Raw genomic sequence first — 13,659 nt, forward strand, 5'->3', positions numbered from 1 at the left:
TTACTGTTAGTAACATTGGCCGGGCTGAAGAAAATCGGTGTTCGGCTGTATTTTGCTAATCAAGCTAGCTTCAGTCGGAGTTAAGTTTTTAAAAAACCCATACAAGCTAGACTTTCTAAAAGCCGTTCGCTTTTCGTTTCCGGTTTGGTGGTAGTAGACCCCGGACGAACTCTCGCGCTCCGCTCTTTAGCTCTCGCGCTGCGCGCTCAGTGAGCTCGACTTGTAAGCAAGTCTAAATACAAGCATTTCATCGCTGCGAACAAATCTTGCGGCTTACATGACATACAAAGCTATTTAAAATTCCCTTTTATTTTTCTTTGCATAAAAGTGACAATAACAGTACCTGTTCTCCATATTTTTACTTACATGGGAGCGATTCTGATAATTTTCATTAAAGGTTTAACTGCATAGCTAAACTTCGTTCTCTGGCCATCTAGAAGAGATTTTTCTACACTTTATAAGACATTTTTAGATTCATATATACATGCAACATTCGAAATAGCAACAACAAGTGGCCTCTTCATTTTTTAACCTTAATAATTTCTGGCCATCGGTACAACCATCAAAGAAACTGATCTAAGACTTGGCAATAAATAAGAGGGATTAATAACATCTTGTAAGATGTTCCTAATCACACCACATTGCGTACAAAAACAGAATACAATTCAGCAATGCTATCCTTACTAGTAAAGCAAAGACATTATAATCAGCGGCCTTCCGAAAATGAGAGCTAAGTCATGCATTCTGAAAAACTGACGGTTGAACCATAGTTCATAATACAAATTTTGCTCTGTTTATTGTCTGTTTGTCTTCTTGTGAATTTTGTCAATTCAGCTGGGCTAGGGGGCTACTTCCTTCGGCGCGTGTTGGAGGATGCCATAATGGTCAAAATTCTGATGAAGATGTTGATAGTGTCCATGTATATGCCAATAGACCTGTAGGAAGGCAGAAAAAATGACCAAACATTAAATAAATCATTGGGGAGCGGGGGATAGCCCGCAGAGGTGAGAGCGCTCGCCTCCCAACAATTTGGCCCAGGTTCGATTCCAATTGGCCGTTCCGAGTTGCGTAGGGAACTGGGGCGAGTTCCAAATTTTAAGTAATCGATAAATTGACGCACCACATGAAAGATCACGGTGAGATTGGATATTTGACCAAGTTTGATGCTTTCAGGAAGAACAGAAACGAAGTTATGGACCTTGAAACATGGTGCAAGATTCATACAAACGTCTCTAATTGTGAACCAGCGTCCCCCAAAACCATAAAGTCTTAAAATTTTTATCCGTTTTGTGACAGCTGCCAAAGACCAATTATGTGAAAGAAACTAAGATGAAAATCACTATGTTTGCCCATTTTAAAGAGTATCACAAAAATCATAAAGAATTTAAGAGTTTATATGGTTTTGGGGGACGCTGTCTCAAAATAAGAGACGTTTGTATGGATTTTTAAGCATGTTTCAAGGCCAATAACTTCGTCTTTGTTCATCCTAAAAGCGTCAAACTTGGTCAAAAGACCAATCTCATCGGGTTCTTTCATGTGAATGTGTCAGTTTAGTGATTGCTTAAAATTAAAAACTCACCCCAATCCCCTGCACAACCTCGGAATGGCCAATTGAACCACGTGAAAACCTACTAGAGCTGATGCGGATTCCTCTCTAAATATTGTATTCGTTGGTTGGTTCGTATGTTTATTTATTTGAACGGGCAAAAGGTTGTCAAGAAAAGCGCTACTAAAAAGCACACTCGGATATATATTAATCTTGAACATGCTAGAAGAAAAACTTGATAATATTGCTTTTACAACCTCCTAGTTCACTAAAAGTATTCAGACTACACACTGTAACACTTTGAAGAGCACTGTTGGGTATCTATTGGATTCAGACAGTTAGACCCTTTTACTGGGTGCTGTTTCTTTTTTAAAAAGGGCTTTTGTTTTCAAACAGTTGCGCCTTACAGTGTAACTTAGGAGGGCTTTGTTAATACGTCCCCTAGTCATCATTTTACCAGAATCAAAGACATCGCCTGGTCTTTGCAACCAATACAAACGAAGATTCATTGCACTAAACAGCCAAGTGTATGTTGATCACAGAGCAGAAACTACAAAATACCTAGTGTAAACTCAGCATCCAAGATTTTTTGGCACACTGGTCCAGAAGTGCCTACTGTGGTAACTTTCGTACCTTGGTTAGGGTGCTGGTCAACCCCCCTCCCTGCCACTGACTAGCCTGCGTAGCAGGAGCGATTTTGCGTCTGAGTCCTTTTTCTTCGGCGGAATGCTTTTGCTTTAATTGGTCAACTCGAGCGGCGCGAAGATTAGTGAGGAGCCAAGTTGAGACTCGCGGCTTCGCCACGCTGCCTAGCAGGTTTCTCACGCAATTTCACTTGCACCCCTAATCCCACCAGCTACGCAGGCTAGCCACTAACTGGATTTGTGCTCAGTGATCTCATATTCATGTCCCTGCAAGCTTCTAGCTTTAAACACAACTTAGCCGTGTATAAAATTAATTTTAACCTTTACCTACAAAAATCAGTTTTGCTGTACTCTTACTAGAATGAAAAGGTCTGTACTTACGCATTGATTGGGTCATAAGGTCTGTCAGCATGGAGAGGATACGTCTCAGCATTTCTGATGATCTTCTGTGTGTCATACAACATAAAGCCTCCAAAGATTACCAGCCCGCCATAAGTAACTACAGACTGAAGTCCTGCACCCACAACTGATGTGGCAGGCAGGAACAGCGTACCTGAAAATCAAATGTAAAGATACAATTACCACTCAATAAGGGGGGCTTTTCAGGGTCAGTTGGGTCAATGCGAATAGACACTGAAACAAATACATTTTTTTAAAATGAACATAACATGAAAGTCCAAACTGGCAGGAGGCAGACCAGACGGCTATTTTCAAACAAAGCCGAGGCATTGACGGCACTGATGATAACATCGATCTCCAAAAAATTCCAGCTACTTAAGAAACAAGAAGCATAGGAGTATATCAAAACAACATCAATCCAAAAATTAATCTGCCAACCTGTCACATTAATGGTGGGAGGTGTGGTGACTCAATGGTTAGTGCACTAAACTCCAGATTAAGTGGTCCAGGTTCGAGCCCTGCCTGGGGTTATGCAATGTTTTCTTGGATAAGACTCTTATCTTGATTGTCACAATGCCTCACTCCAGCCAGGTGTACAAATGGGTATCAACGAATTTAATGCTGGGGGGTAATATTGCCATGGGCTAGCATCCCATACAGGGGCCAGGGGAGTAGAAATACTAGTTGCAAGGTTGTACAGAAACCAAGATAAGCTCCGGCCTGATGAGACACTTGGCTCAAACTACCTTTTTAATTTCCTAAGTCCTATAATGGTAAACCTAGATATTTTTTAGACACATTCCTTTCTAATCAGCAGGAAAATAGCTGGTGTTTGATAAAAAAGGCTTAGCCGTCCTGTACATATAACAGCTTGCTATTCTTTAAGGGACACTGTCACAAGCTTTTCTTCAAAAAATGTAAGAGCCTAATGACATATAGAAATCTACAAATAGTGGTCCAGTTTTGTTCAAAGTTACTATGCCAGTGTACTGAAGCTATAAACAAGTGATGTTTATGTGATGCCATCAGGAACTTTTGATCTCAACTTGAAAAAGTCAGGCTGAATTTTTCAAGTTTTGCCCTTGTGGCATGTAGCTAAAAATAATAATGTCTCCCATCTTCCTTCAACACCACTTGCTTTATATCTTTACATTGATGTTCTAGATGCATTTTGCGCATGAGCAAGAGAACTTTGCCAATTTTAGCACTTTTTACTGAAGAGCAGAAATTCCTTGTGAAAGTGTCCCTTTATGTTCACGTTACATAAACAAAAGTAGACAGAAGAAGAACCTACCTAAGCATGCCATGCAAACACCACCAAGTCCAATAGCTAAGGGACCACCCCAGGTCAGAAATTTGCCATCAGGGGCACAAGCAGCAGTCAGCGACAAGGCTCCTACTACACCACCAGTCACAGCAGCAGCCCTCAGCACCAATGGACCTCCCAGTAACATAAGAGGAGCAATAAGGGTCCCAATCAGGGCACTATGACCTGTAAAATGTACACACATGAAAATGTTACTTCAAACATAACTTTCAGTAGATACCTGTATATTCACTACAGAGACTGCTGATAGTACCACTCAGAATTTGAAATAAACAGCCAATCAGAATGCTTCGTTGCTAGTACAAAAGTTTCTAAGTATTGAACATGATAAAGTTTCTACTGTTATGGCAAGAAAGACATGTACAAAGCCCATGTACATTGTATATTTATTACTTTTGTGATTTACGTTGTTACATTTAATTGTCAAAGCTCTTTTTCATTCACAAAGTTTTTGCTAAGGATCAAACAGAGAAAATAACTTGCTCTGTACTCAAACCATACCTTGGCCTTTGACCAAAATTCTTGAAATATGCACTTCCTTAGCAGTTATTACATGTATTGTAAATAAATAATTGATTTCTGAGCCCCCTTCAGTCCTTCATGTATTTCTTTGATGTGCATGACGCCTTCTTTCTTTTATTCAATAAACATTTTTGTCAAAATGGCGAAAGATTCAAGAAAATTCTACATCAAATTATGTTTTTCCTGTGGACAGCTAAAATTCTGTGTTTTACATATTCTGTTGATAATTACATTCAAGTTAGTCTATAATAGGGTGGTACAATGCAGCTGAACATAGTCCTGAACAGGGTATGGGTTTCAGAGTCCCAGCAGCACATCTTCACCCAAAAATTCCCAGTGACCATTAACCGCTTAACTCCTTGTCACTCACCAGCCCATGCCAGGTGCTTTGCATTCAATCCTGCCTCGTATGGCAGACTCATGCAGAGTATGGAACTTCCTATTGTAGCAATCATTCCTCCACCAACAACCTGTTGAGTTAACAAACAACAAAAAGGTAAATCACTACTGTGAGTTACTGCAAAACGATGTGATATGGACACCCAATACACCGAATGCAAATATGGCGGATCACTCGGTCGGTGCCTGGGACGAGCTGCATGAAAGCGAGGCTAGTCAGGCTTCGGTGTTTTGTTTTGACAATGCTTACGTACAGAAGTCTTGCTTATTCATCGATCTGGTGTGTTTCTTTTCGCTACTCCTATGAGTTGCTGTGTTTCTGAATGCCACGAGAAGTGATAGAAATGTTCACTGTTTGCCTCTTAGGGAAAAATTGGACCGATGCAATTCGCTGAGACGAAAGAAAGGAGTTCACGATTGCCGCGGGATTTTTTAATAACGTTTGTTCGCTTCATTTCAGGTTAGAAGATCTTATAAAATGTGTAAGCGATCACATTTAGCTCCAAGTCGTTCTTATTTGGCTCAATGCTTTCACTAGCTTTAACTATCGGGGCAGTTGAATTTCATTCACTTGGTTAGTATTTGATCGTGCGATTCCGTGTGAGTGGATCGGACGCGAACAAAGCCGGACATGAAGATCTTCTTTTGAGACAGAGGATGTCTTGGAAGTGGAGCTTTCCTTTACCTTGGTAAAGATCCTGGCCATGCAACTCGTGCTGGAACACCACTAGACACCACATAAGCTCGTCATTTAAACGAATTTTCTACGATTTTCGAACCTGAAATGTAGCGAACAAACCTCAATACTGGTAGTTCCCGCGGCGATCACAAACTCCTTTGTTTCGTCTCAATGAATTGCATTGATCCACTTTTTCCCTTAGAGGCAAACAGTGAACACTTCTATCACTTTTCGTGGCATCGAGAAACACAGCAACTCGTAGTAGCAGCGAAAAGAAACACACCAGATCGATGAATAAGCAAGACTTCCGTACGAAAGCATTGTCAAAACACAACACTGAAGCCTGAGTAGCCTCGCTTTCATGCAGCTCGTCCCAGGCACCGACCGAGTGATCCGCCATATTTGCATTCGGTGTATTAATACAGATATCATTTTATTACACCGTGTCTGTACAAACAGTAGTCTTGGTCCCTACCAGTAGTGCACATGTGATGCTGTAGTTTAAATGAACCCAATCAAAATAGGCGGTTTTCTGTGGAACACAGAACATGAAACCCTTGCTGACCCAATGCACATGACCAATTTGAAAATGGCCACTGACCAGCACCAACTTGCCTCTAACTAAGCCTAAATTTCATTTAGTATACACTATAGCCACCTTGTTACCTAATTGGTGCGGGTTGTCTTAAAACCGGGAATGCCAGAAATCCGGATAAGAAACCCCGGAATCCTAAAACCCGGAATGACCTTTTTTGTGTACGCCTTTTTCAAGATAAATACGTGGAAATATGTTATATTTTTGGGAAATTGGAAGTTTGTTACGAGTTGCCAATAAAATATTATGTTGCGAGTTAGCAAATCAAATTGTCAATTTCGATACAAAGTTCCCAACTTCAGCCTCACTGAACTTCGCAATTTAGCTAGTTGAAGAGAAACAAAACATGTTGTTTCAAAGTCATGGCGATATCTGAACTCGATAATTTTAAAGGAAACAAGTTGTGGTGGGAATATTCCAGTGATTCTTGCAGCTCAAGTTGCCCAAATATTTGTTTGACGAAAACGCACAATGATCAACGTTCTGACTGATTGTGAGTAGAAGCATTACATTCATATACCGTCATATACCGTCTATTGCATCTAAGCATGAACACGTCCTTTCGAAAATGGGTATCAAACGCTGTCGATATTCGTCGCTTGAGGATGGAAGCAATAATTAAGTTGAAGTGTCAGACAACGTTTTGCACCAGCGATCACTCAATAATTTGCCAATAAATAAATTATTTTGTGCAGGCATAAATTTGGTCAAATTTTCCTTTTTTGCACAAAAATATATTTTTTACGCTTTGTGCGAGGTATAATCTTAAGCCGGATGAAACTGGATGCATGGTTTACCCATCTTTACGTAAAGTTGATATTAATCGAAGCCGAAGCGAGGCGACAGGGAAGACTAACTTGTCCCGCCAACATGGCCAATATGACCAACATGTTTACGCTGAACAAAGCTTAACATTATAAATTTAAAGTTTTTGAACCTTTTATATTTTTATTTTTATGGCTTTTTCCCAACGGTTAAGCGTAGCGAGGCCCTTTTTGATAATATAACTACAGAAGGTTTTAATCTGCACAAGTTAAAAACAATGTAAGGTATTTATTGACGTCGACTATTTGAAGAGCGGCGGGAATAAACGGCCCCTGGACTTTCTGACTAAATCGAACATTATCGAAACAGCTCCAAATTGCACATGCAGGTTTGTTTACGTGTGCTTAACAATGTCCTGTCTTTCATTTCACTGGTCTTTGTTTCGTTTTTGAAAAATTACACATGCAAAAAGACAAGGTTTTTGCTCGCGCGGCTTCTTTTGTCTTTTCTTTTACAAACGATAAACAAAGGAAACCTTTTGTTTCTCAAAACGATGAAGTCAGCTAAAGTTTTGGGATTACAGGCCTAGCCCCAACCCCTTAGCTTAACCCTAGCGAAAAAAGCTTAACCCTAAACCCCAAGGGTTAGGGTTAGGGTCTGACGCTAGAGTTTCATTTCAAATTTAGGGTTAAAAAGCTAAACCCAAGTTTAAGGGTTAGGGTTAGCGTTAGCGTTTCAAGCGGCTAGCTTTCACTGCAGTCTGCTTGCGGTTAGCTTCTTTTTGTTGTTTCGGGCAAGACTATTGTAATCTGTTACCGTTAGCTGTAATTTTGAGGTGAAAGTGAAATAAAGACTGATTGTTGATTGAATACGTTTGCTCGAGTTGTCACATTATACTAGTTTTGCTTTCAGTTAAGTGCCGCCGGCTTGCTCTCACTTCTATCTCCACTCCTTACATCATCACACATCTACAAAATCCCGCGAAAACAAGATAAACTAAGGCACGAATCGATTGATTGATTGATTGATGAATATTTAATGAGGCACAGAAAATAATTTTGCAAGGGGAGGTCCCCCCCCAAACCTATAAAGAATTTTTTAAAGTCTAAAACCAGGTCACTTCTCGGCAACTTTGTCGCGGCAGAACCCAAGCGGACCCTGTAAAACTCGCGTTGACGAAGTTCCCGGCAAGAAACCTCTTGTTTTAGGCCTTCTATGCGGCCAGGCTCAAACTACCTTGTTTGCAACGTTTTTTCCGAAGCGCTAAACAGCGCTGTTGTACAAAACAAAGGCAGAAACATCACTCAGTTCTTCGAGCGATGCTGTAAACTTACGGGTATTCAGACTTAATGATGTCCTTCAACCACCTGGCAGCCGCAATCGAGCTAAAACTATAAACTTTTCCGTTTTACTTTCACAGACACGCCATTTCGCTTAATTCAAACTCTTCCGCCTCTAACATGTGACCTTACGTCACAATGCAGTATCCAGTCCTACGCTACTCAAATCAACAAAAGACATGCGCACCGAGTCGAAGAAATGCTTGTTAAATGGTTTCTCGTCTTCCGTAGACGCTTAGAAAACCCTACAGGGAAAGATGTACACGCGATGCGTTGGAAAACTCAGACTGCTAGCTGACTGGGAGCACGTAAGCTTGCAAAATGCCTTTTTTTTTTTGCATACATAGTTTCTGAAAAACGAAGAAAAGACCAGCCGAATGCAACACAGGACAGTGTTTAGCACACGTAAACAAACCTGCATGCGCAATTTGGAGCTGTTTCGATAATGTTCGATTTAGTCAGAAAGTCCAGGGGCCGTTTATTCCCGCCGCTCTTCATTTGTTCAAATAAGTATTTTGCAACTTGAGCAGCAAGAATCGCTGGAATATTCCCGCAGCAACTTGTTTCCTTTAAAATCATTGAGTTCAGATATCGCCATGACTTTGAATCAACATGTTTTGTTTCTTCCTACTAGCTAAATTGCGAAGTTCAGTCGGGCCGAAGTTGGGAACTTTGTATCGAAATTGACAATTTGATTTGCTAACTCGCAACGTAATTGGCAACTCATAACAAACTTCCAATTTCCCAAAAATATAACACATTTCCACGTATTTATCTTGAAAAAGGCGTACACAAAAAAGGTCATTCCGGGTTTTAGGATTCCGGGCTTTCTTATCCGGATTTCCGGCATTCTGGTTTTCCGGGTTTCCGGCATTCCGGGTTTTAGGACAACCCAATTGGTGCCTGTAGTGAGGTCAGATAATGTGAAATGGTCACTTTCTGGTGATGGTGGTGGTCATAAAAATGGTAAACACAGTAAAGAAGTAAAATATTAAGTAAATATGAAAATAGGTAAGAAGATAATGAGGTATTAAAAAAAAAAAAATTGTTATTATTCATTATTATTAAGTTTTGCCACTAAAGTTGAAGAAAAAATTTCACTTGCAGCTGCACTCAGCACTCAAACCATACCTTGGCCTTTGGCTAGTATTTTTGCAGTATGCACTTCCCTAGCAGATATGTAAATAAATAATTGATTTCTGTACTGTACGGTCCTACATCATCAGTTCAACTTAAGGTTCAACTTCATGAGTATCACGTAATCAGCATTTTTGAATCTGCGATGGAAATTAAGGGGGTCAGGGTGTTCGAAATATGGCCTGAAAAAAGGCCATTTTTCTGGAATCAATAGTAATTTTACTTGTGAGAAACTTTCTGGAAATACATATAGATGTACATGTAGGAGCTTTAAAACAGTCATCTTAAAACTGTTGTGGTGTTAACAGATTTAACTACTGACATGTTCAAAACTTACAAGCCAAGGACTTGCTCTCATCAGTGTAAAGACAGCTCTGCTCTGGCTGATGGCATATGCCGCTCCTGCTGTCAATGCCAGGCTGCTCGCGAAATAGGTGTAAGTTGACCTCACACGATCTCGCACTACCTGGGGCCAAACCATCGCACGGTCAATTGCGCCCACTTCATTGGACAGCCCAAGGCCATAATAGCACAGGGCTCCCACACCAAACAGGGCAGCACCGCCCAACACGGCACGTCCAGTTGTCTCAGCTAAACAAAGTTAGGATTCGACCATTAGTAATAGAAAATAAAATCTAACATATCTGTAGAGTAAAACAATGTGGTTATATTTGATACCACTCTTACTAATGATACCACTGTATCAAGAACTGCAAATTGGGCTATAAATGTACCGGTACATGTATTTTGGGGGTATTTTTCTTCACCCCCTCACAAATGTCGAATCTACTGCGTGTGCTGGTTAGAGGTTATTGTAGGTAGTTGGTTTTGTAAAAGAAAATGAAGAACAATTTGCACTTAACAAATAGGTATCGACAACTAAAACAAATTAAAATTTACAGCCTACTTTGATTTATTACAAACCAATTAATACATGCAGTGTAACAATAGTTTTTTGCTAGTGCGCAGCACTGTCATTAAAGGAGCTCAGTCACCGACAACTCATTTTGAAAAAACTGGCAAGTTTTTTCAAGTTTGTCAGTCGTAATCTGTCTTAATCTTCGTCATACGAAACCATCCTTGGTTATTTTCAGGTTTTGATTACTCCTTTGTTGTTTTCCTACATTACACAACTATTATTTTGAGGATTCCTTCAATTTCGAAGTAATCAGAATTTAAATGACTTAAAATATCGTGACAATGCTGACCATGTCCCTTTAAGGGCTGTAACTAGGGTTTTTAAAACAAGCCGGCGACCGCCAGAGTTCTGCCCACTTGATTACATGTCGTCAGTTACTCGGTCATAGCAATCAGCTCGCACCAAACAAGTTCAACTTGGTCCAAGCTGCCTACTGAGGGCTACTTGAAAACATTTTGAAACCCTTGTGTAACCCACACATAACACCTGTTACGGCTGAGTTCACTCAATGTTATGGGTGAACATTGTTGTTTGGTCTTATGTTACACTTGTATACAGCGCAAAATGGTACGGGTTAAAACTTCAATGTATTGGCTGCTTGAAAACTTTATGAGAGTCTATTATACTTTGGCGGTCTGGCGGATTACCGTCTTTACTCGAATAAGCACCGCGGCACTTATTAAATTTTTTCGCACCTCCAGTGGGGCGCTTATTTAAAATTTGGACGCCACAAAGAATCTAATCTTTTACAGCAATTGAAAATAGCGTCTTTTGATTGTCAATATTCGTCTCTAACTGAAGAGAGAAGTGGCGCTAGCTGTCCTGGCAACTTCGCGGCCTTTACAACATTTACAGAACTAAGAATTGTAAGAATGTTGGATAGAAAACTAATGGGCGAGCAGTAAAATGATCACTTTCAACTGCAAACATTGCTTTTGATGGAACGAAATGTCCAAGTTTGTTTTCGAGTTGCTTTGCACCGGGACTGCCGCGCTTATTTGGGGGTGGCGCTTATTAACATTTTTGTCCCAACCTGTATTTGAGGGTGGCGCTTATTTGTGGGAAGCGCTTATTTGAATAAATACGGTAAGCCGCTTTTAAGTGTTGGTCTGTGGTCAGATTCTTTATTATCTGAGGGTTTAAGACAAAAAACTATGGCGGTCTTGGTCTTCAAAAGAAAATAAAAGAAATCAACGGTCTAAGAAGAAAGATATAAGGCGGTGTACGAACTAAATGACCCCGGCCCCCATAACAGACCCTCCCCATGGCAGCCCTTGTGCGAAGTATTAACATGACGTTTTGACAAAAAAACAGGATGCTTTAGAAATACATTTTTCATTACAAGACATGTTTAGGATGAAACATCACCCATCTTCACACTGTGGTTGCAAAACCTCACAGGCTTGGTACATAACAGAAAGATATTGTACATGTACATGTGTAATTCACGTCTGCTGTGGCAAATATTATTGATTACACACCATAAGCTTGCCCACATACAGAGAACTATTATAAATGGCTTACCAGTAATACCCGGTGCTTTTGTCGTCCCTTCCCAAGATCTCCAAGCTTTAGTTTCGGTTTGATAAAATCTGTTGCAGTTCTTTCTTGGAAATCGCGCCATCGTCTTCGTTGAATTCTGAATCGAAAAGGTCGACAAACTTCGAAGAGAACATCGTCCTGCTATCCTCGCTGCAAACATCTTGTCTGCCTTCCAAAACCGTTAATTTATAGTAGTAAATATGTTGTAAAAAGCGGTAAAACTTTATGCAATTTCCATCAAAACTTGCGTCAAATCAGTCTGCGCAATTTACAACTTGCACGAGAGCATAAATTTTGAAGCACTCCGCTGACACTTTCTGCGAGTGCAATAGTTCTACGCTGACGGGGGTGGGCATAGGAAAACTATTGTCTCAGAGTGTTTTCTGCAGCCGCAGACTATCGAATTTAACTCTTAGCTACTCTTGAAGCTTCACGGCTGTTGAGTTTGGAAGCCGACTAAGGAAAACCTCAATACATTGAGAATGGGAACAGAGGGGGGAGGAGGAGGGGCAAGGGGGCAAGGGGGCAAAGGGGGGGGGGGGTAGTGGTGACCGTTAGGGCTTACCACAAGTTGCTCGAGATTTCCCAAAACGTTGCCCGTAATTTCTCAAAAAGTTGTTCAAAAGTTGCTCCAAAAATTCAAAAAAGTTGCTTCTGATATTCAAAGTTGCTCGAAAGTTGCTCCAAAAAAATCTAAAACGGTGCTTCTAATCAAGAGAATTTCTCTAAGTATATGCTGATTTCCCTTTGAGGGTTAGATTTCTAAACAAACAAAAAGATTTCTAAGCAGTTTTATGCAATTTTACAGCAAAAGAAGTATCTAAATAACATATCAAGGGGAAAATTTGTAAAATGATGGCGTCATGTTTGCTGAGGAGTTTTTGTGATGTTTTAATGCAGAATGAGTCGAAAGTTGAAACGTCTTCAGACGTTTCTCGAAAATCTTCGTCAAACTTCGTAAATCTTCGGAAACGTTCGTATGTCCTTTGAACAACACTCGGATAATCTTCGGTCTGGAAATTGCTCAAAATGCAACAAGTTGCTCGAGAGGAAAAAAGTTGCTCGAAGGGGAAAAAAATTGCTCGAAACATGAAAAGTTGCCAAAAAGTTGCCGAGCAACTTGTGGAAAGCCCTAGTGACCGTTGTCACATCGTACTTCTTAGATAAACTTTTAAATATTTCTAGATCTTTCTACCATAAAAAAAACGTTTGAGAGTGAGCAACAGGGCAAAGGAAATTCTTAAATAGAATATTCCGGCTCGGTTTAGAGTATTTTTTAGACTACGGTCGAGCAGTTTTACATTTTTAAGATAAGTCGAGCACGCAATCACTTCTATGAGAAGTTCCCCAAAAATAAAAACATTTTCTCCTGTTTCATAAGTCGGAATAAAATTCGGCGCTAACGGCAGATTTGTGCAAATCGAAAGCGAAATGTTTTGACAGGCGGAAGTGGTCGTTGCGGGAGTCCATTATTGATTTGCAGGATGCAAGCCCTCCCGCCCGGGCCCTCCCCGATTATAAGCCCCTCTGGAAATAGACCCATCTCTCCGGTCATTAGCCTGGAGGCATATCAGGCCGGAGCTTATCCCGGTTTCCATAAAGCCTGGTTTTCACCAGCGACGCAAGCACAAGCGCAAACATAAGCGCAATCACGCAAAAAGGACAAATTATGATCTTTGTTCTTGTGCTAGCCGCAAGCACAAGCACAAGCATAAAACTGCAATGCGCTTGTGCTTTTGCTTTACCCGAAGCCGTTTTCACGGCGAAATAAGAGCTGTTTATACTCTTGCGCTTGGGCTTGCGTCGCTAGTGAAAACCAGGCTTAAACGACTAGGATTTTCATTC

General features: G+C 40.5%; 1 protein-coding gene across 1 annotated transcript; it reads right to left on the reverse strand.

The window, feature by feature from the left end:
• Positions 1-291: 291 nt before the first annotated feature.
• Positions 292-12,089, reverse strand: LOC144666826 (growth hormone-inducible transmembrane protein-like). The gene is made up of 6 exons (XM_078528231.1): positions 11,797-12,089; positions 9,691-9,944; positions 4,809-4,908; positions 3,884-4,081; positions 2,572-2,743; positions 292-935 (listed from the first exon to the last, which is right to left on the reverse strand). Exons 1-6 carry the CDS (start codon positions 11,972-11,974, stop codon positions 848-850), a joined length of 990 nt encoding a protein of 329 aa, XP_078384357.1. The 5' UTR covers positions 11,975-12,089; the 3' UTR covers positions 292-847.
• Between the last annotated feature and the right edge of the window lie 1,570 nt (positions 12,090-13,659).

The sequence above is a fragment of the Oculina patagonica genome, chromosome 9 (genome assembly GCF_052425735.1).
Source record: "Oculina patagonica isolate OP01 chromosome 9, crgOcupat, whole genome shotgun sequence".
NCBI classification, from domain to species: Eukaryota; Metazoa; Cnidaria; class Anthozoa; order Scleractinia; family Oculinidae; genus Oculina; species Oculina patagonica.

What these genes read in the sequence shown, in the direction of transcription:
- LOC144666826 (XM_078528231.1), bottom strand. Translation starts at nt 11,974, where the DNA reads ATGTTTGCAGCGAGGATAGCAGGACGATGTTCTCTTCGAAGTTTGTCG. An exon ending in AAAAGCACCGGGTATTACTG is followed by an intron (nt 9,945 to 11,796) that starts GTAAGCCATTTA and finishes AACTTTGTTTAG; the next exon opens with CTGAGACAACTGGACGTGCC. An exon ending in AAAGCACCTGGCATGGGCTG is followed by an intron (nt 4,082 to 4,808) that starts GTGAGTGACAAG and finishes TACATTTTACAG; the next exon opens with GTCATAGTGCCCTGATTGGG.